Source organism: Coniophora puteana (assembly GCF_000271625.1).
Source record: "Coniophora puteana RWD-64-598 SS2 unplaced genomic scaffold CONPUscaffold_13, whole genome shotgun sequence".
NCBI lineage: Eukaryota > Fungi > Basidiomycota > Agaricomycetes > Boletales > Coniophoraceae > Coniophora > Coniophora puteana.
This window is the reverse complement of record NW_006913065.1, coordinates 894452-912983: the sequence shown is the minus strand read 5'-3', so window position 1 is coordinate 912983 and position 18532 is coordinate 894452. Positions and strand designations below refer to the sequence as shown.

The 18532-nt window shown below is 50.6% G+C and overlaps 7 protein-coding genes across 7 annotated transcripts; 3 read left to right on the top strand and 4 right to left on the bottom strand.

The window, feature by feature from the left end:
* The first annotated feature begins 604 nt into the window (after positions 1 to 604).
* Positions 605 to 1358, top strand: CONPUDRAFT_168558 (uncharacterized protein). The gene is made up of 2 exons (XM_007774948.1): positions 605 to 833; positions 895 to 1358. The coding sequence occupies exons 1-2, from the start codon at positions 796 to 798 to the stop codon at positions 1175 to 1177; spliced, it is 321 nt and encodes a 106-aa protein (XP_007773138.1). The 5' UTR covers positions 605 to 795; the 3' UTR covers positions 1178 to 1358.
* Positions 1359 to 3746: 2388 nt separating this feature from the next.
* On the bottom strand, positions 3747 to 4933 carry CONPUDRAFT_157963 (uncharacterized protein; the record flags this gene model as incomplete). The annotated part of the gene is made up of 3 exons (XM_007774947.1): positions 3747 to 3965; positions 4021 to 4502; positions 4567 to 4933. 3 exons carry the CDS (start codon positions 4931 to 4933, stop codon positions 3747 to 3749), a joined length of 1068 nt encoding a protein of 355 aa, XP_007773137.1.
* A 2112-nt stretch (positions 4934 to 7045) lies between these two features.
* On the top strand, positions 7046 to 9517 carry CONPUDRAFT_130131 (amino acid permease; the record flags this gene model as incomplete). Its single annotated transcript, XM_007774946.1, has 15 exons — positions 7046 to 7198; positions 7261 to 7323; positions 7389 to 7931; positions 7984 to 7989; positions 8046 to 8071; positions 8125 to 8153; positions 8215 to 8238; positions 8304 to 8367; positions 8420 to 8459; positions 8517 to 8561; positions 8620 to 8707; positions 8769 to 8958; positions 9030 to 9242; positions 9318 to 9335; positions 9412 to 9517. The coding sequence occupies exons 1-15, from the start codon at positions 7067 to 7069 to the stop codon at positions 9515 to 9517; spliced, it is 1587 nt and encodes a 528-aa protein (XP_007773136.1). The 5' UTR covers positions 7046 to 7066.
* Positions 9518 to 12260: 2743 nt separating this feature from the next.
* CONPUDRAFT_168555 (uncharacterized protein) lies at positions 12261 to 13930 on the top strand. Its single transcript, XM_007774945.1, has one exon. The coding sequence runs from the start codon at positions 12312 to 12314 to the stop codon at positions 13812 to 13814; it is 1503 nt and encodes a 500-aa protein (XP_007773135.1). The 5' UTR covers positions 12261 to 12311; the 3' UTR covers positions 13815 to 13930.
* A 340-nt stretch (positions 13931 to 14270) lies between these two features.
* On the bottom strand, positions 14271 to 15720 carry CONPUDRAFT_157960 (uncharacterized protein; the record flags this gene model as incomplete). Its single annotated transcript, XM_007774944.1, has 4 exons — positions 14271 to 14522; positions 14592 to 15306; positions 15369 to 15476; positions 15533 to 15720. 4 exons carry the CDS (start codon positions 15718 to 15720, stop codon positions 14271 to 14273), a joined length of 1263 nt encoding a protein of 420 aa, XP_007773134.1.
* Positions 15721 to 15738: 18 nt separating this feature from the next.
* CONPUDRAFT_168554 (uncharacterized protein) lies at positions 15739 to 16465 on the bottom strand (the record flags this gene model as incomplete). Its single annotated transcript, XM_007774943.1, has 5 exons — positions 16293 to 16465; positions 16173 to 16232; positions 16081 to 16125; positions 15863 to 16034; positions 15739 to 15804 (listed from the first exon to the last, which is right to left on the bottom strand). Coding segments are annotated over exons 1-5 (486 nt in total), but the record flags the coding sequence as incomplete, so codon positions are not given.
* Positions 16466 to 17092: 627 nt separating this feature from the next.
* On the bottom strand, positions 17093 to 17861 carry CONPUDRAFT_146534 (uncharacterized protein; the record flags this gene model as incomplete). The annotated part of the gene is made up of 4 exons (XM_007774942.1): positions 17824 to 17861; positions 17473 to 17757; positions 17293 to 17424; positions 17093 to 17240 (listed from the first exon to the last, which is right to left on the bottom strand). Coding segments are annotated over exons 2-4 (387 nt in total), but the record flags the coding sequence as incomplete, so codon positions are not given.
* Between the last annotated feature and the right edge of the window lie 671 nt (positions 17862 to 18532).

The following is an 18532-nucleotide window of genomic DNA, read 5'->3' as shown; positions in this document are numbered from 1 at the left end:
GTGCGAATCTCGATCGATGCTGAAGATATGTAAAACTGACGACAGGATGGGTCTTTCAATGGTTGGATGTTGGGGATCCTACGAAACGAGAAATGATACAGCGTAAAGGGTTCAGTGGCCTGGTGGCGGGTAACTTAAGATGACCCAAGTCGGGGAAACACATAGTAGTACTAGTCAGTAGCGATTGGCAGAAGCGACCACAACAAGTATATGGCCCGCAGCAGAATAAGGTGTTGCAGCTGTAATTAGGCGCTTGCGGAGGGCATGTGCGTCTTTGAGCTCATGACAAGAGTCAGATAAGTTTGCGTCTAAGCCTCCGATGTCCTACCTCAGGCTGGCCCTGTCGCTTCCATATCGCGGTACTGCCAGGATGGTCATTTCTGATCTTACCGTGCAGTGATGTCATTGAACGTAAATCAGCTTCGTCGGGTAATTTCCTCGGACCACTGGGACATCACGGAAGTGCGGGTTCGGGTTCGAAGGGGATACGAGCTGGGATACGTAGACATTCTGTCATTGGCACTTGTGGGAATTCAACTTGCTATGCGGTGCTTTCCTGTGTTTCACACTCCACACACTTAAGTGTGCTCTGCCCGCGTGCCTCTGCAACGCGACTTCACCGTCGTTCTCGCCATGTCAAATCCAAACGTCAACCCTTGGTGGTATGTTCTGTGAGTCTGAACCGATTACAAACGCTGCTGTTTTAGCTGTTTCACTTAACAGCCGTCCCCATTCCTCAGAGAAGGTCTGTTCTAACAGCTACATCATGATGGATTAGTCACTTAATGCTCAGCGATGTTATCTACAGTCGCTGTAGGGGCATACAACATACTGTAAGTCTTCCGAGTTCGAAGAATATCCCTTTAACACAAACACCCACCTATCTTGCTGTAGATCAAGCTACAACTCCGTCAGTTCGCTGTGGAAGAATGTTGATAACGCCGGAAAGTTCTCTGTGATCTTTGGGCACTTCCAGTTCGCACTTGGCGTCGTGCTCATTGTCGAGGGAGTGTGGAAGTATCGCAAAAATCGCCGCATCGCGCACGAAGCGGTTGAAGAAAGCGTTGAAGCCGCTCCGACGCAGACGGATGAAGCCGCAAATCTCATCGTGCTCGATGATGAGAAACAGATTGTAAGCGCGGAAACGAATGCGGAGAAGGTGGAGGAGCTGGTGTGATTGTGGACATTCTAATGCCAAGCATCCCCGTGCACTTGTGCTCATCTTCGTACGTCTAAGTACAATATTTAGCTCAGTACCCGTCACGGTGTCGAACTTCGCTCGACTTCCCACCAGTCTGATGGTGCGGGTCGCGCCTGTCTAACTGTCTAACCGCACGCGATTACGTAGATTGTAAAACCTCGATAGTACTTGTATAATGTGAGTTAAATCACAATGCAACACTGGTTGAATTGTGGGAGTTTTTGGTCTCTTACGATGCAGCATCACATGAGCCGTTTCTGTCGGCATATTTAGACCGTTTCCTGATCTCGCCGCTCTTCCTGTGCACTTCCGGCGGTGATATATACACAGCGGACTGAGTCTGAAGCCAACCTCATCCGCAAACAATGAGCAGTCCTACGCATAAGAAGATCTGGGGTCTCACCCCTCCTACGCCAAGATCATTGTGCTTGTGAGTCTCATCTTCACCTCTGACATACTATATTTTACGCTCATACGCCTCTACGCCATCTCACAGTCAAAGTAAGTCGCATACGCATTTGCTTTGATTGTATTGTTGATGGCTTTTCTTGACGCTAAACGCAGTCTCTATTGGTCTAACTTTACTATTGTATGACCCTCCGATACATGAATGCGGTTGATGCCAGCTGACAGCTGCTCCTTATTAGCGGGGGCTATGTATGGATGCACGATTCCCACAGCAGCTCCGACGGCCTGAGCAAGGCGGTCTTCATCCTTGGAATTATGCAAGCAGTTCGGGGACTCTTGTTCATACCACTTATGCTGTGGGAGTCCCGAACCCGTATCTGGGAGAAGGCGGGAAACGGTGACAGCGCTACTAGAGAGGAGAGTCAGACCGATAATACCACTTCAAACATGAACGAGAAAAAGAACAAGAGTGTGGAAAGGAAAGAGGCAGAATTGGTTTAGTCGCCCGTCGAGGTATTTGTCTTGCTGAACTTGTCATACAAGTGTTTTTACCGTTAAATTGTGAAGTCGAGACTTCAGATCTCACGGATGAACATGAAATGTTAGTATCAGAGTGGAGATGAGTCCACCGCAAACATAATTGTTCGTGAAACAAAGATAGTAAGTCAACTGGTCCGAATGAGCTGACTTGACGAGCTGCAGACGGAGATTCGTTCCGACAACTTAGAGAGCTGGATTTGATAGTTTTCCTTGTCCTGCAGGAGTTTTTGAGTCAGTCATCAGAAAGTCATCAACTCAGTAAGTCTGGGATTTGCTGGTCTGATCTTGACTCTCTTCAGGCATCGATATATCTACCAAACTACTAAGTACGTCAAGGACCTGCAGTCCAAATGATAATATCGATAAATTTCGATCAGAAACTTGCCAACCATCCGATGCTACGGGCCGAACTTTGTCAGACCATACGCGATTATGTACTATGTATATAGTAAGACCTCGGTGGTAGTTCCGAATCACAACATACAACGTGGGGCTTGCTAACTTCTTACGTACAATAATGTTCTTAAGGAGCCAAATGGGCAGCATCACATGAACCGCTTCTGCCGACATTCACACCGTTCCCTAATCTTGCTGTGCATTCCAGCCAGGATACATATACAGCAATGGGCTGAGCCAATCTCATCCACAAACTATGAGCAGTCCTACGCATAGAAGGATCTGGGGCTATACTCCTCCCCAGCCGAGATTGATCTTGTGAGCCTTTCCTTCACCTGCGATATATTGTACCTTACGCTCACACACCTCTACATCTCACAGCCAAAGTAAGTTGCATATGCATTTACTTTGAGCGCATTGCTGATGGCCTTTCTTGACGCTTACCGGTGACTAGTCTCTCTTGGATTAACTTTCTTATTGTGAGATTAGAGTCCAACTCGGGGACGTCGTTGGTGCCAGCTGACACTTGCACCTTATTAGCGGGGGCTATGTATGGTTGCATGACTCCCACAGCAACGAGTCCGATGGCATGAGCAAAGCGGTCTTGTTCTTCGGAATTGTCCAAGCTGTTTGGGGACTCTTAATCATACCACTGGCGATATGGGAGTCACGAACCCGTGCCCGAGAGCAGGCGGAAAGCAGTGATAGCGCTAGTGTCAGTGGGGAGAGGCAGACCGGCGATAGCGCTTCAAACATTATCGAGGAAAGGAACAAGAGCGTGGAGAGGAAAGAAGCAGCACTGGTTTAGTTGTCCATTAACTTAGGTATTTGTCTTGTTGGAACTTGCGACACAAATGTTTTACCATTCAATCGTGAAGTTGAGGCTTTGGGGAGACGCTTTCACACCACACTATATTGTGGAGTAGCTGTCTACAACACGCACACGTTGGGTCACAGATTACCCAGTGGAAGACAGCCAGATAGATCGATCACAAAAGTGAGCTACAACAGAAGAAAATTACAGTATAGCCCATAGTCCAATTTAACGCGAGTTTTAAGTAACACGACAGCAAAAGCGAAGGTGTTTCACGAGCGAGTGTAAAGTGTCAATATCAGAGTGGAGGAGAGTCCATCGTAAACATAAGTGTCCGTGAAATAAGGATAGTAACCCAACAGGTCCGTTTGATGCTTAGCGGGCGGCCTAGCAAGTGGGGTGGTAGCCACTGGAGGCGGCGTAGGAGAGGTAATCGGCGAGGTTGTCGTACGGGATCTCCTGCGTGTCGCAGAGGCCAGTCCAGGCGGAGATGATGCTCCAGAAGTTGGAGACATAGTCAGTTGAGGTCGGGTACGGGCCGTTGTTGCCTGAGCGCTGGGGATCCTGAGCGCCCCAGGGGCCACCCAAGCTATCGTAGGTGTTGGTCTAAGGCATGGGTTAGCACTGGTCTGCTAGCGTACACGTGGGACTAGACACTTACGAGGGCACCGTAGTATGCGTCAATAGCGTTCTGGAGGGTCATGACGTTGTTGCCGCCGGTCACGTTGTGGAACAGGTCGAGCGAGAGACGAGTCTGGTCTGCGGTGGTGGGGATGTTCGAGACGTAGGACGGGAACATTTTGTTGATGAGGACGTCCGTCGTCGACTCGGCGTAGCACATGCTCGCCATCAAGCACAAGCTGTTCTGGAAGAGCCCATCGACGTCTTGCTGGATGAAAAGTGCGCACTGGCCGGCGACCCCGTTGCACGAGCCATTGTCGGTGATCGGCTGCGGCACGCAAGGGTCGGCGCTCGCGGCGAGGGTGGCGTTGCACGACTGCACGGCGGGGCAAACGCCGGCCGTGCCCGAGTAGTCGAACCAGTCAGCGAAGTTGGAGTAGGGAATGCCGCTGTCGTCACAGTCACCAGTCCAGGCGGCGATGGTCTCGTATTGGCCCTGGAGAACGTAGGTCCTGATAAATGCTGTGAGTACACCATGATGATTTCAGTATAAATGAATAAGCTTACTAGTTCGTGGGCTTAGCACCAGGGGTGCTGGCGATCGCAGCGTTGTACGCGTCGACGTAGTTCTGCTGCGTGAGCCTGTCCGCGCCGCCGGTCATCTGGTTGAAGACATCCTCCGTTAGGCGAGGCTGGGTCGTGGGCAGGTTGACCGAATTGAGGGTCTGCTGGGGAGTCGAGACACCTTCGGAGCAGATGGCGAGGAGCGCGCAATCGGTGTAGTTCCACGCATTGTTGGGGTCGATCACGGTTGCGTTGCATCCGTTGCGGAGAGACAGGCAGCTGACAGAGCTGTTCGCCGTAATGGGTGCGGGGAGCTGGCGGACGTCGAGCGCCGGAAAAGCGGTTGCGAGAGTCACAGCTGAGGCAACAGCACCGAGGATGGGTAACATTGTAGGGAAAGGGGGCGGTAGATTGGGCAAGGGTGGAAGGAGGGTATTGGTCCGAGAGGACTAAGTGCGAGATTCGACGAGAATGAGGAAGAGGGGGTGGAGGTTGCCATGATCTTCATGGACTCGTTCTTATGCGAGTCTGCGTTACGGGCATGATGCCCGTGGTCACGAATCCCCATGAACCCTGAAGCCCGTAGATGGCAAGCCGCCGCGGCTTCTGAGCCAGCTGAGTGTGGGCACCTCATGCAACGCATGGTGAGGTAACATCTGGTAGCATAGGAAAAAAAACAGGAAATGCAGGGTGCATTTTCCCAGCATCATACAGACAAGTCAACATGATGGTATTCAACTCGCGATATAGGGCGGCGATGGCTGTGCCCATGAGGAACATGGAAGTGATGGCGGTGCTTGTGCATCGGAACCGCCGTCAGGTCCGATACAACTCGGCGAGTTTCGGTAGTAGCAAGCAACGCTTCTAGCCTCCGCACAAGGACGATCGGCTTACGATTGAAAGGAGCTCCAACAGCGCAAGAAAAGGATTGAGTAAGTGAACGATGCCCGTGATAAGTCGCCTTACACCTGAGCTCCCTTTGACATTGGCAATTGCTTGGCTGGTCATAATAAACTTCTCGGCTTCTTCATGACGGAAAAACGGCACGTCGACTTCCGGGTAGGTCATGTCGATCTGCGCGGTATGTGGGAGGTGGTGGGCACTTCACTATCAGAAGGAAGAGAGGAAGTAGCTGTGCCCCTCGGACCAGCGTGCTTGGCTGTGCTTCAAGTTCAAGAAGGTGGCTCGGGAGTCGAGGCTTTGCCCAAGAACGGCCGTCAGAAGCATATAAATCTGTGGTTTAGCCCCTAGCCCTTGCGAGGGAACGGTTTGGAGACGTGGAGAGTCAGTGGGGAACAGGGAGCTCTTCAGGAAAAGGTCACGACGCCAGAGGGTACACACAGTACGCACTTCCACGAATCTTGGCGACGCCTCCCTTACGTGTTCCCTTGAATCACGCTAGGCTTGTAGGAGCACCTGGAGAATATGTCGCGAAAGAACATTACAAGGTATCTTCGAAAACTGGTACAATGAACATGGTGGTACATGTCAAATGGCAGCCAGGCATCACGCCAACATCTGCGCTGAATAGTAGGACTGGCAGGAGGGAACCAAAATTGAAGTTTAAGGAACCAGACCAAAGCTTTGCAGATACGACTCGGATGGCCTCGACAAGAAAGAGGAGGAAGTTTACAGCTAAGAAGTGAGGATGCGTTCGAAAGGCCAAAAAGGGTCTTCAAGGGCTGTAGATAGTGATCAACGAGGCCTTCGTAAGCGTGAACGCATCATGAGTCGCCATAAGCAAGCAAAAACGTGAGGGCTCGCAGTCAACAACACGCATACATTCACCCCTACGACTCCCAGTGACATGGCCGCCGTCGGAGCATACTTGCAAACTTCGCAGTCTAGGTCATTTTTCAATCTTCCAACTTGGATTTGCCCATGCATGCATGGCTGATGCGCCGATGTCGATGAGTCGTTGAGTTTGAGTTTGCAAATTCATTGGGTTACTGGAGGTTACTGGGAAGGGATGTTGAGACTGGTTGAGCGTGATTCTGCAAATGCCGGTCGGTAATTTCCTTGATGACGCGCTCCGCGTCAAGCCGATACCACGCACTTGTCGGAGCGCGTGATGATGAACCTTTCTGAACCTTCCTCCGTTCTTTCTGCTGGGCAGCCTTGGGTAGCTCAGCCTCGTACAGTATCAATCTCAGTGCGCCATGAAACTCCATGACACTTGATGTCTCACACGCAAATGCTCTACTTGCAAATCTCTCAAATTTTGTGGAAGTTTACGGAGAGCCAAACTCGAGCCAAGAACGCAGGATATTGGCCCCATCACGGCGGCATCGGCGAGCATGAGGTGAGACCGGGTTCGTCAAAATCATGCACTCAAGATTGGTACAACATGATTGGACCTGCTCTATTTATCAAACCTCATCCCGCATCGGTCATGATAGATCCGTATTTTTCTGCTCCACAGGTGCAGCCATCTTTCCGTACCTAAGCTCTCCCTCCGGAGTCCCGTTCGTATCCTGCAACCTGCCGAGGCTCACTAGCACGACAACTTCCCTTCCACCACCATGTCGACTGACCGGAGCGAGACATCGACGATGACAAGTGACGATGAGGAGCTCAAGATGTTGGGATACCAGCCTTCTTTCAGACGGGAGTTCTCCAATCTAGCTACTATCAGCTTCGCGTTCAGTATTATGGTGCGCCTGCCAGCTCTCTGTTATCTTGCAGAAGCTTATTATTCGTGGTCCGTCGCGTGCAGGGCTTATGCTCAAGCGTTGCAACCACGTTCAATACCCCCCTACTCTCTGGAGGTCCTGCCTCGGTGCGTCATAGTGCGATCTCCTCTTGCCCTCAGAAGTTCATTTCTCTCCACTTGATGCCGGTAAGGTAACATGGTGCTGGATCCTTGGCTCGTGCATGTGCCTCACCCTCGGATCGAGCATCGCCGAGATCGTCTCCGCCTACCCGACTTGCGGCGGGATGTACACGGCATCCGCGAAACTCTGCCCCGAGAAGCACCGCGCCATCGTAGGCTGGGTCGTCGGTTGGCTTAGCGTCATCGCTCAGGTCGTCGGTCTCTCCTCGTCCGAGTTCGGGCTTGCCAACATGATCCTTGCTGCTGTCTCGCTCGCGCGCCCCGCATACACGGTAACTCCCGGGCTGACCGTCGGAGTGTTCGCGGCACTACTGATGGTGCACGGGGTCCTTAACTCGGTCGCGACGAGGCATCTGGCGCTTGCCACCAAGAGCTTTGTGTTTGTGAATCTCGGGGCGACTTTCGTCATCATTATCGTGTTGCTTGCTACAACGCCGCGCTCGGAGATGCACTCTGCGAGCTATGTGTTTGGCGGTGAAGGTATTGTCAATGGAACTGGTGGATGGAACACCGGTATCGCGTTCTTGCTTGGCTTGCTCAGCGTTCAATGGACGGTGCGTGCTGGAGACGATGTTCGTATGCACATGTCTCTCATGGATCACGTAGATGACTGTAAGTTACATGCTCAATACATGCCTCATATGTTCGAAAATCTGAGTGTACTCGAGGATTACGACGCGACGGCACATATCTCGTAAGATTGCTTTTAATGTTCTCGTGCTTTCGTCGTAAAGAAGTGAACTACAGAGAAGAAGTCCGTCGAGCAGCTTACGCAGGTCCGTTCCTAGTCCCACTCTATCGGAGCTCTGCACGTTCTTACACGACTACTTTATATAGCGCCCTCCGCCATTTTCATTGCGGGTAAGTTCGTTCGTTGATGCTTGCATGTTATCCACACATTATGCTTACCCATCAATTCCCCGTAGTCATCGGCACCGGGTTATTTGGATGGCTCTTCAACATCGTGCTGATTTTATGTTCCGGACCTTTGTGAGCCTTATATGGCGTCCTTTTGCTAGACGAATCCTCACTTTGTCCACAGGGATGGCCTCCCAGGACCAACCGACTCTGCCGTTTTGCAGGCAAGTTACTCGTCAGGGGTATTCCAACGATGATCCTTACCTCATTGTCCGATTCAGATCATGGCCAATAGAATGGGCATTCCCGCTGCGCTGTTCCTCTGGGTGAGCAGGTCCTCCTTCGAACGAGTGAATTAGCAGTACTGAAACATTTCCATCGAAGAGCTTCGTCTGCCTCACAGCCTTTTTCGTTTGCCAGACTGGGCTGCAAGCAGGCTCGCGCACTGTCTACGCTTTTAGTCGCGACCACGGTTCGCCACAATTTGCATTACTCACCCTCGCTGGTGTCTCGTCTCATCTCCCTTCTAACAGGCCTTCCGGACGGAGGCTACTTCGGCGTGGTCTCGCGCTCGACTAGGACGCCTCTTCGCGCTATCTGGTTCACGACTGTCCTCTCAGTCCTACCTGGGCTGCTCGATCTCGCGTCACCAACTGCGGCAAATGCGGTCTTTTCTGCTACTGCTATGGCGTTCGACACGAGTTACATCGTGCCTATTTTCCTGTAAGGTTTATGGCCTTTCCTCCGTGAGCATGTAGCTGATGAATTTTTTTCCCATGCGTGGCTTACTGCAGGCGCCGAATGTATGCGAACCATCCCGAAGTCAACTTCAAACCCGGGCCGTTCTACATGGGTGACGGCCTGCTCGGCTGGGCAGCCAATATCACTTGCATAACGTGGACCCTCTTCGTCTGCGTTATATTCTCGCTGCCGAATGACATGCCCGTCTCACCTGAGAACATGAACTACTCGTCTGTGATCACTGTCGGTGTTGTCGTTCTGAGCTTGTGCGTACTTCCTTCTTCTGCATAAGAATCCTATGCGTCTCCACTATCTCTGCTGACCCCATGCGATACATATAGGATGTGGTACTTTGCTGGGTGAGTGTGATATGTTCTTTGGTTGGTAGGAAGGAGAATTTGGTGGCTAACGGTTCATGTCTGGGGATGTGGATAGCGCACGGAGGTATTACCATGGTCCACAATCAAACCTCGCCTCATCCGTGGACAGCAAGGATGCCGATGGTATTCGTATTGATGAAGATCTGAAGGAAAAGGCTTGAGAAACTGGTATGTGTGCATTGATACAGCCTATAGAGGTTTAGCAACTCGTCGTGCGCTGCAATGACTTAATTTTGGCCATCGACGTTCCTTTCGTTGATTTGTGTGGATTTCAGTCGTATGTGTTCTGCGTACGAGGTGTTTAATGCATTATGGGCGGTCCTTTCTTTGTCTTTTACCATGACTATTCTGTTGAAATGTTTTGAATACCTATACGTATACAATGGCTAATGAGTGTTCGCGACAACATCAAAATCTATGTATTAAGCCTACACTTCCCCTTGAGGTTAATGCACCCTGCAGAAGCTCTAGGTAATCTGCGAGCCCTCGCTCGTAATGCACAAGAAACTGCCTTTTGAGGGCGTCGTGGTCGTGCCTGTTCGCCTTTAGATACTTTCTCCGACTGTAATCTACTAGATGAGTTGGTTTTGTTTGCCAGTCGGTAAGGAATTGGTGGCAAAATGGGAGAAAAAGGACCATAGTCTTCAACTTCTATTTCGTAGAGTGCTGTGATAGGATTGGAAATAGCGGATCCACTATGACTTACGCCTCCTGTAATATCTCTGCGCAGCTTTGCGAGCCAGAGTGGTACTGGTCCCTCAACGACGTGCCAAACCGCCGCCCAGACCGCAACGAAGAAAAATGATTAATGAGGGGCAGCTAGGAGCAGCTAGGCCATAACTTGAATATTTGAATACCAAGGGGCTGACCAACTCAGTGGTCGACCCCTTCGTATGACCTGGCTGATTGTAAGCACAAGGGCTGTACGATTATGTTGACTAAGCTGCTCCTAATACGACAGTTGCCCCTAGCTCTTCTTCCTAACCTCCACGTCTCCTTATTTTAGCAAGCGATGATGCGTATCGACGTCTTACCTACGTACATGATCATCACTAAATCGGGGGGAAAATTTCGGGGCATAAACGAGATTATCAGTGTTATAATATTACCGTTGATAGAATCCTGTATGACCGTAAATGGCGAGGATTCAACATTGGGTAAGTGTCAGCTCACAATATGAGAACGGATTATGGTAGAATATCATATCATCGGGATCTTACCATCGAGTACCATATGATTGCGAGCTTACCGTGGACCAAAATTCAAGGTAAAATCACTCGCGATAAGTGGGAGCATAACAAGCCGGATCTCATTTCGAAGGCAACATGATCATTCGATTATAAGAAACTGCTCATAAACCGGTTAGCCACTAACTGAAGCACATTGAGCAGTAGAAAACCGACCTTTACAATGCATCAAAGCCAGCCTCGTCAGCAAGCACTTCATCCTCACCCAAGAAACCTCCCTCATTCGCCTGCCCTGCAGCATTGGTCATCAGTAAAAGTACGGTGGGATAGCAGAGCAAGTGGGTGTTGCGAGATGGACTTGATTTGGGCGAGGGAAGATGACGGCTCGCAAGGCCTTGTGAGACAAACAGTCAGCTTGTTGTGGATCGTAAAAACGCGGCCAGCTTGCAAGGGAATTAATATGCTACTAGACACTAGGCTTCTTGGCTGCTGTGGTACTTTAAGCACCGAGATTTTTGATCGTCGCTCTCCTCAAAGTAGGTTAAAGAAGCTTCTTTTTAGGTGAGTGATAATGACGAGCCGGACTTGTGGCAGATGGAATCTCTCGATGACGTGCAGAAAGAAGCTTGCTCGAATTCCTTTGACCCGGTGCAGCAGGTGGTCCGTGCACACGCCAATTTGCGAGGTTCAAGAGGCTTCTTAAGCTAAGGGATTCTGTACCGTCTCCCTGCTGCCCTTGCTTCCCTCCCACCATTACCATGCCTCAGTACTAAGTCTTCGACGTGACCACGGTAAGTCCATCTACCCTAAACTTTCAATTGCAGCAGCTGACACCTTTCAAGCTTCAAGCTTCAAGCTTCGAGGATGGCAACACCGCAACAAGCAAGGCAATGCTGACCGCCAACAGTGCCCAGTCTGTGGCGCATCCTCGTCGTTGTCTGCGTGTGCAGACAAGTCCAACTCGTCCCACACAAATGTGCAGGACCATGTGCATGGTGCGTTTCCTATAATGATTTCCACAATCAATACTATTTTCATCTAATGCTATCAGGCCGTTCGCAGCACTTGCATAAGTAGTTTTTATCGGGTCAGTTCATGGTACGTACTTGCTTCTAGCACATATCTCTGTTGCTTTGTGTACATGCCTTTTCTATGCTCTCGTATTGGACCCCGATCATTTGTATTACTGTTTGATATTGATGTAGTAGTATTTGACTGTTATATCAGACAATCAAACATGCTGTTCCATACTTCATAAAAATTGTGTGGGCCTCCAACTCCTTATAATATCTGTGAATACCTGTATGTTGTTATCATGCGGCCTCTGCTGATGGTAAGATGGCGCTTATATTATGATAGATGTGAGTACCCATATGTTATTATCATGCCGTCTCTGCTAATGATAACACACCCCTTTGAGTAGATAATAGATTCTTCGCTATGATCATATCCCCGCGATCTTTCCTGTATGCTAAAAACGGACTTTACATGCTACTAATGTCGGAGTCTCACCATTTACCCGGTGTATGTTTGTCATGATCTGTGATGTCGGTCAAGGTCATTTGCTTATCATTCATCCCCTCATTTAGTGATGATAGGCGATCAAGTACCTCAGTAACTTGCAACAAACACTCAGTACGCGAACACATTGGCCATGGTTGCTCCCATCATTCTACTGCCCCCGGAGCTACTATCCCTCATCTTTGAGGCTTGTGTAGCCCTCGCACACAATTCAGGTTGGTGTCCATGGCAGGAGCATTGCTGCAGTATGCAATGCCTTCGAGGTTGGATTCACGTAACCCAAGTCTGTCGCCATTGGCGATCTATCGCACTCGAAAACTCGCCCATATGGAGTCGTCCAATTCTCGCCTGCCAACAATGGGCTCAGGAGATGCTTGCACGCTCGCGCGTCTCCCCCCTCACGGTCACCACCTTTACACCCCCCGGCTCTTGGTCAGACGAGGAGGTACCTAATCCGTCTCTCAAACAGTTCGTGATGGACAACCTAGGGAGAATCAAGGAACTCGTCATACAACAGCCTTACATCAACATTCCTGATGTCATCATTGAAACAGCGCGTCCTCGCGGCAGCCAACCTCTCGCCCTTGAATCGCTCAGCTTGTTGTGCGATGGTTCTCAAAGGCAATGGTCTACCCGGCCTGATGTGAGGCTGCTTCGCGCACCCAAGCTCAAACGGCTGCACATTTCCTCGCTCCCTTACCTCTCTATGCGTCCGTCCACGTTGGGCGGTATGCAGAATCTTCGCGAACTATCCCTGGCGCGTTCGCTCGGACAGCTTGGAGATCTGGAAGGTCATCGCATTCATCTGCCGCGGCTTACTCGCCTCAACCTTGAGGATTGGGTAGATCGCTGCCAACGCTTCTTTGCCATACTTTCGGTGCCAAAGCCTCTCGAATACATTGGGATTGAGGCGACTCATAATTCTTACGATAAGTCATTCGACCTCTTGTCTTGCCTGCGAAATACTGTCAAGAACAGTCATCTATCAGAAACAACCACTGCAGAGGGTTCGCTCCGAGTCAAGTCACTGAGTTATCGCTACGCAGTAGCTTTCAGTACTTACAAAAGGCACCTCGTCAGAGATACTACCTCCGCATTCTTATTCGGCTCTGTTCGTGATGAAGCAGCACTCTCCGGTCTCCGCAACAGGATTGTCCTTTCTGCAGATAGTTGCGGCTCACGTTGTGACTTGTCCAATCCCGGTATCTTTGCCAGCAGTGCCCTCGCCATGAACGTTTGCCAGCTCACCTCAGAAGTCTCTGGGTTATTCCCGCTCCGTTTTGTTGTTTCGCTGTACGTTCTTGCCGGGACAGACCATTATCGCCGTGGCAGAGACTATATCTCTTGTCAAGAGCTTACTGAGATACTCCGGGCGGCACCGTGCATCCGGTACCTGAGAACGTGCATGGTGCGAATCGAAGAAGTCGTTCGGGCACTATCCCCTTCTTCATCAGCAGATGGTGATCTTCTAGTTCTCGCTCCTGAAGTGAAGGACCTTACTCTGGACTGGATCAACTTTTTACCTGAAGATCAATACGTGCAGCCGGAGGAGTCGAAGGTTTTCTGGTCCTTGGTACCTTGCCTCGCCGCCCGCTCTCGTTGCGGTTCTTCGCTGGACAAATTGGAGCTTCGGAGATGCCGCTACTTGAGGAAGGAAGAGAAGAAGGGTATAGAGGATCTTGGTATCGACTTAAAGATCGTTGACCAGAAGAATAGCGCGAAATCCTGCTTTGACACGTACGCTTACTGAAGTAATGAACTTATTTTGCCTCGTCGCTCATGCACATGTACGATCAGGATACTATGTCAGCTACTGTCTGTATAATTATGCTTACATCAACCCTATTTTAATCTTGCTCGAATACGAGAGTTTACTTGAGCTTTATCAACAAAATCTCGATAATGATAGTTTGATGCATCTTAGGTGATCTCAAACTTCTGACAAGCAAGGACGATAGTAGTAGATACGATTCAAGTGACAAACAACTGCTTAGTTTGCACCAACAAACGCTACCTCCGATATTGTCTAACCGGAATTCTCAGTCCGCGGTGTGTCACAGGCATTGAAGCGGAGTGCGTAATGGTGCCATAATTTATGCCAACGATCAGGAAGACATGGGCATCCCAGGGATCGGCGCCGTGATTGTAAATGTAGGAGAAAGCTATTATTATGGCATCACTGTTAATCCAGTCTATCATAATTCTATCAAGGTGATCGCGACGTGTCACCGTCACCGTCCGACTGCTCGGCAACGTAATGCGACATCGTCCACCGCGTCTCCCACTCACCCTGCTCCAGCCGCTCGCGCAGGTGCGCCAGCGCTCTGTCGTCGAATCGCTCTCGCAGCTTCTGACCGTACTCGTGCTTGAGACGCACGAGAAAGGTCGCAAAGTGGAAGGCCGACAACGGATTCCGAAGATCGAACAGGATACCGTTTCGCTCCGCGATTTTGATACGCTGTTCCAAAAGACCAAGTATGCAATAAGATCGGCATGTGAAGTGTGAACGGTTGAGTAGAGAACCGACCTGAAAACTCCCGAACTTCTCGGCCCACGCGCACGTAAGGACTACACGGCACCCGTCCGTTACGAGGCTGAAAACGGGGATGTCAATGAGCCCGACAGCCCCAAAGAACGTTGCGGCGGCAGTTGCAGTCATCCGGTGCTTGTGTGACCCAACGTACGCGAGGATCTTTTCAGGGGGCGTGTGGTTGACGAGCAGTAGAGGAAGTTCAAGCGCGAGAGACTGCTCTGCGGTGGTCAAATTCTGAGCACCTGGCCGCTCACTCTCGCCTGTGTGATCGGGCGCCAGCGGTGGAGGGTGTCCGACCTGGTACTTTTGCAGTTTGCCGTCGGGCCATTGGTACGACAATCGACAGACGGTCGGAGGAGCCGAAAGGACGCCGATGTCGAGAGAATCTGGAATTTCGAGAGACAGGCCGGCGGAACGGACGTTCGCATAGAACAGATCGTACGCATATGCGAGCTCGGAGTGCTCAGAGGGAAGGTCGCAGATGCCGTGATAGTAAGCTGTCCCACCGCGTGCACGCGCAGTCGCCTGGTCCGGCTCACGAGGGAACAGACAGAATCTCTCCGCAGCATGCCGAAGGGCAACAGAAGAACCACTGCTGACAAAGTCGGGTATGGAGATCGTCGACACCACATCGCATATCGCTTCGACAGGGTCATTTGCTACTAGGTCCAAAACCCCCTCGAAGCCATCCTCGGATGTGGTGCCATGACTGAGACCAGGGTGGAAGGCAAGGTAAAGGCCAGCACCTTCGCTGCGTCGCGATGCTCACACCCGTAAACTGTGTACTGACTGATGGTGAATCTGGCCGAAGCTAGCCAGCCGGGATCCTTACGGCGGTCTGTAAGAGCACTCCTTGGAAGAGCGACAGTCGGAAGATACCTATTCCCAGGTGTGTGTGAGTCCGTCATGATCCCAAATAGCCTCAGCGTGCGCACCGCATGTTCGAAGGTGACCCGTGCAGAAAACTAGAGACCAGGCCGTCCCAGACGTGATCACAAGCTACCGGGATGCATGTACGCTCTGCAGCCTCGCTTTGTTCTCTCGCCGCCGAGCAAGCTACCATAATCATCTCAAACCTGGCTAGCAGGTCTGCAGCCGCATGCTCGCTCAGTGAGTCTGACATCGTGGTTGTGAGATAGGCCGACTTCTGTAATAGTAGCTCGCTTCTTAGTTGGCTGAGTTCGTCGTTGACAGTGGCCGTGCCTAACTAGATCACAGTCAGTATACGAGCCTGGCAGTTATACATATTGCATATAGAAACACACCGACCGATCCCAACTCTCGTTCCAGGCGAAACGGGAAAGAGACGCGTATTCTGGCGGAACGACACCCAAGTCAATAAGCGGTAAAGCTGAACGCAAAGAGGTAACGCGATTCCAAAGCCATCGATGAATAGTCATGTAGGGGTACTTTATATTAGGGATTCCAGAGGCGAGACTACCAGTGATAAGTGAGGCTGAATTGACGACGCTAAGGGACTTACTCTAAATATGTCCATCTTAGAGTTGGACCGATGTCTTGTGATTTACTTTGATATAGTCAGTAGTCGAGTTCAAAGGAAAATGGCAGACAAACCTAGCAGGCGTGTCCGCAGAAGGTTCCGCGGGTGGCAAAGATGATTCCAGTAGTAGAGTGCTATCATGGAAGGGGTAGACCTTCAGTGGAGAAGGATTACTGACGTATAATAAATACTACCTTCCATCAGTATCCTCAAGCAGGACCTCCTTGGCCCATGCTCGGACGGAAGCCATCTTGTCCACAGTTGTGTCTTCCATTTTGTCGTAATTGACAAAGTCAAGGCGCCATTCTAGCCAACGAGTTTCTTCTGAGAATTTCATGTTCTTGGCGAGCCCTCGAGAGAGATAGTCAACAAGTTCACGGGTGTTCGTAGGAGAGGCGAGATCAAACCAGCCAAATGCTTGAGTGTGGTCCTTCGACCAATTACCAGCAATGGCCACCAGCGGCTATGATACCAGGTTTAGGACCATCATTTCGTTGGTGCGCCTAGAGTACTTGTTTGAGCTATGACGTACCAAGCCATCTTGCCAGGTTGTACTAGGCCACGCAACGAAAACTTGTACCATAAGTGAACCAGATGAGAATCCAAATCCCACGGCCGGCTCTGTGATACCCCATGCTAGACGCTGATAAACGGCGCTCCTTAGCAGCGGGACGATGGCGGACTGATCTGCCACACAAACAATAGGAATCGAGTCAGGGTACTCTTGGTATCGCGCAAAAAGGGAGTACTGAGAGCTTGAGTCGACGTTATCAATGGGCTCCCAGCTGTATCTGACACGAGGCGGTGACTGAGAAGGTTCCCGGGACACGGGAAGCGAAGATGTTGTCTCGTGTTCGTGTTCGGACGCCCTAGACGCTGTCTCAGACCTCATATTCTCGGACTTGTCCGTAATATCACCAGGGCATTCCTCGTCCTAATAGCGAGTACAAGCGCGTCAATGATTGCTTGAGAGCATAGAACTGGTAGAGCGTACTGCATCGCCGATCTCAAACTCTTCTGACACGTCGTTCCGAACTGTTTGCATGACCAAAAGAGCTGCAGTGCGAGCTAGGGGGTAAAAGCGCGCCAAGTCGAGATAGTTGGGTATGCACGGTCTAGAAGTCGCAAAACTTGCATTCTCTCTGGCATCCATAGTCGGCATAAACACAATGTCACCAGAACTCAAACACAAACAGCATAAATGCGTCCGGCGCCGATGATTGTGTGACAAGGCGGATTAGGTTGGTGAGCCTTGCTGGCATGTCGAAAACGGTGTTTTCTTCTGTTGCGACGCCCAATGTAACTGATCCAAGAACACTTTCACTGCTGCAATGAATGACGTTAGGGGAAGACTCGGATGTTGAGTCAACTTGCCTACAGTCACTCAGCGCGGAAGGTAACCAGTCACTAGCTTCAGGTGGGCATACATCGTCACGAATAGAATGGTATAGGATGCTGGAGTTGTCTATATCCGGATTCATCACAGCCGCTATGACAAAATTGGTCGTGTCGGACGTGTCTTAGCGTGAGGTGCTGAAGGAGTATGTTTCGATGGACATATGAAAAGAGCAAGAACCAAGAGCAACGACGCGCGCTCAGCTCTTCGGCTTTTGCCGGACCGGCCATTAAGGACCAAGTTGTCGCGGACATTTTCTTTCTCTTTCGTTTCAGACTTTCAGTGCCAACAAGCTGAGGCTATCAGGTAACTGAACCTGTTTTGCGCACCAATCGAAGGGTCTACAATCTTCGAACCTTCGTGCAACATCTGCATCACTCCTGTTGATCAATAAGGAACAGCTTATTGTCCGCGCTTCGCGAACTTTGGACCGTACTTGGACCAGGGTCTCGACGACTCACAAAGATCATCAAAAGTATCTGGAATTACTGGTTAGTTCATTGATTTCCGACGTACTATGCAACTCCGATACTAAACTCAAAGACCAGCAAAGATAGTGCTGCCGCGATAACGTACCTCGACCTACAAATAACGCTCAGACTTCTGGCTTCGGTTCCCAGCGGGTTCATCGTGTAGGACTCCTAGCTCTGGTCGAGGTCAACATCGTACCGTGGGCAAACTCTTTCTTCCGCGGATGGAGGAACAGCGTGGGTGCGGCCTTGTCGGTGCCTTGCTTCACCTACACGGTCCTCTTGAACATCTGACGTCACGCCCTATATTTGGGTGGTAGTGGAAGTTGCTTAAGTGCTTCACTACTTATGACGCTGTTCACCGCTCATGCCACGGTCTTGCTTCGAGACTGATCCGAGCCTGACGTATCAGCGAGACCTGGGAGGTTCTTCCTGGTTTTGGTTAGTCTGTATTCTATCGGGTCTCAGCACGAGCCAATCTGCTCAATTTCAATGTTGCAAACCTTGTCCACCGCTGGCTCGCTGTCTTAACTATTCCCATGTTGTGACGTCACGTCGTACACCGGAG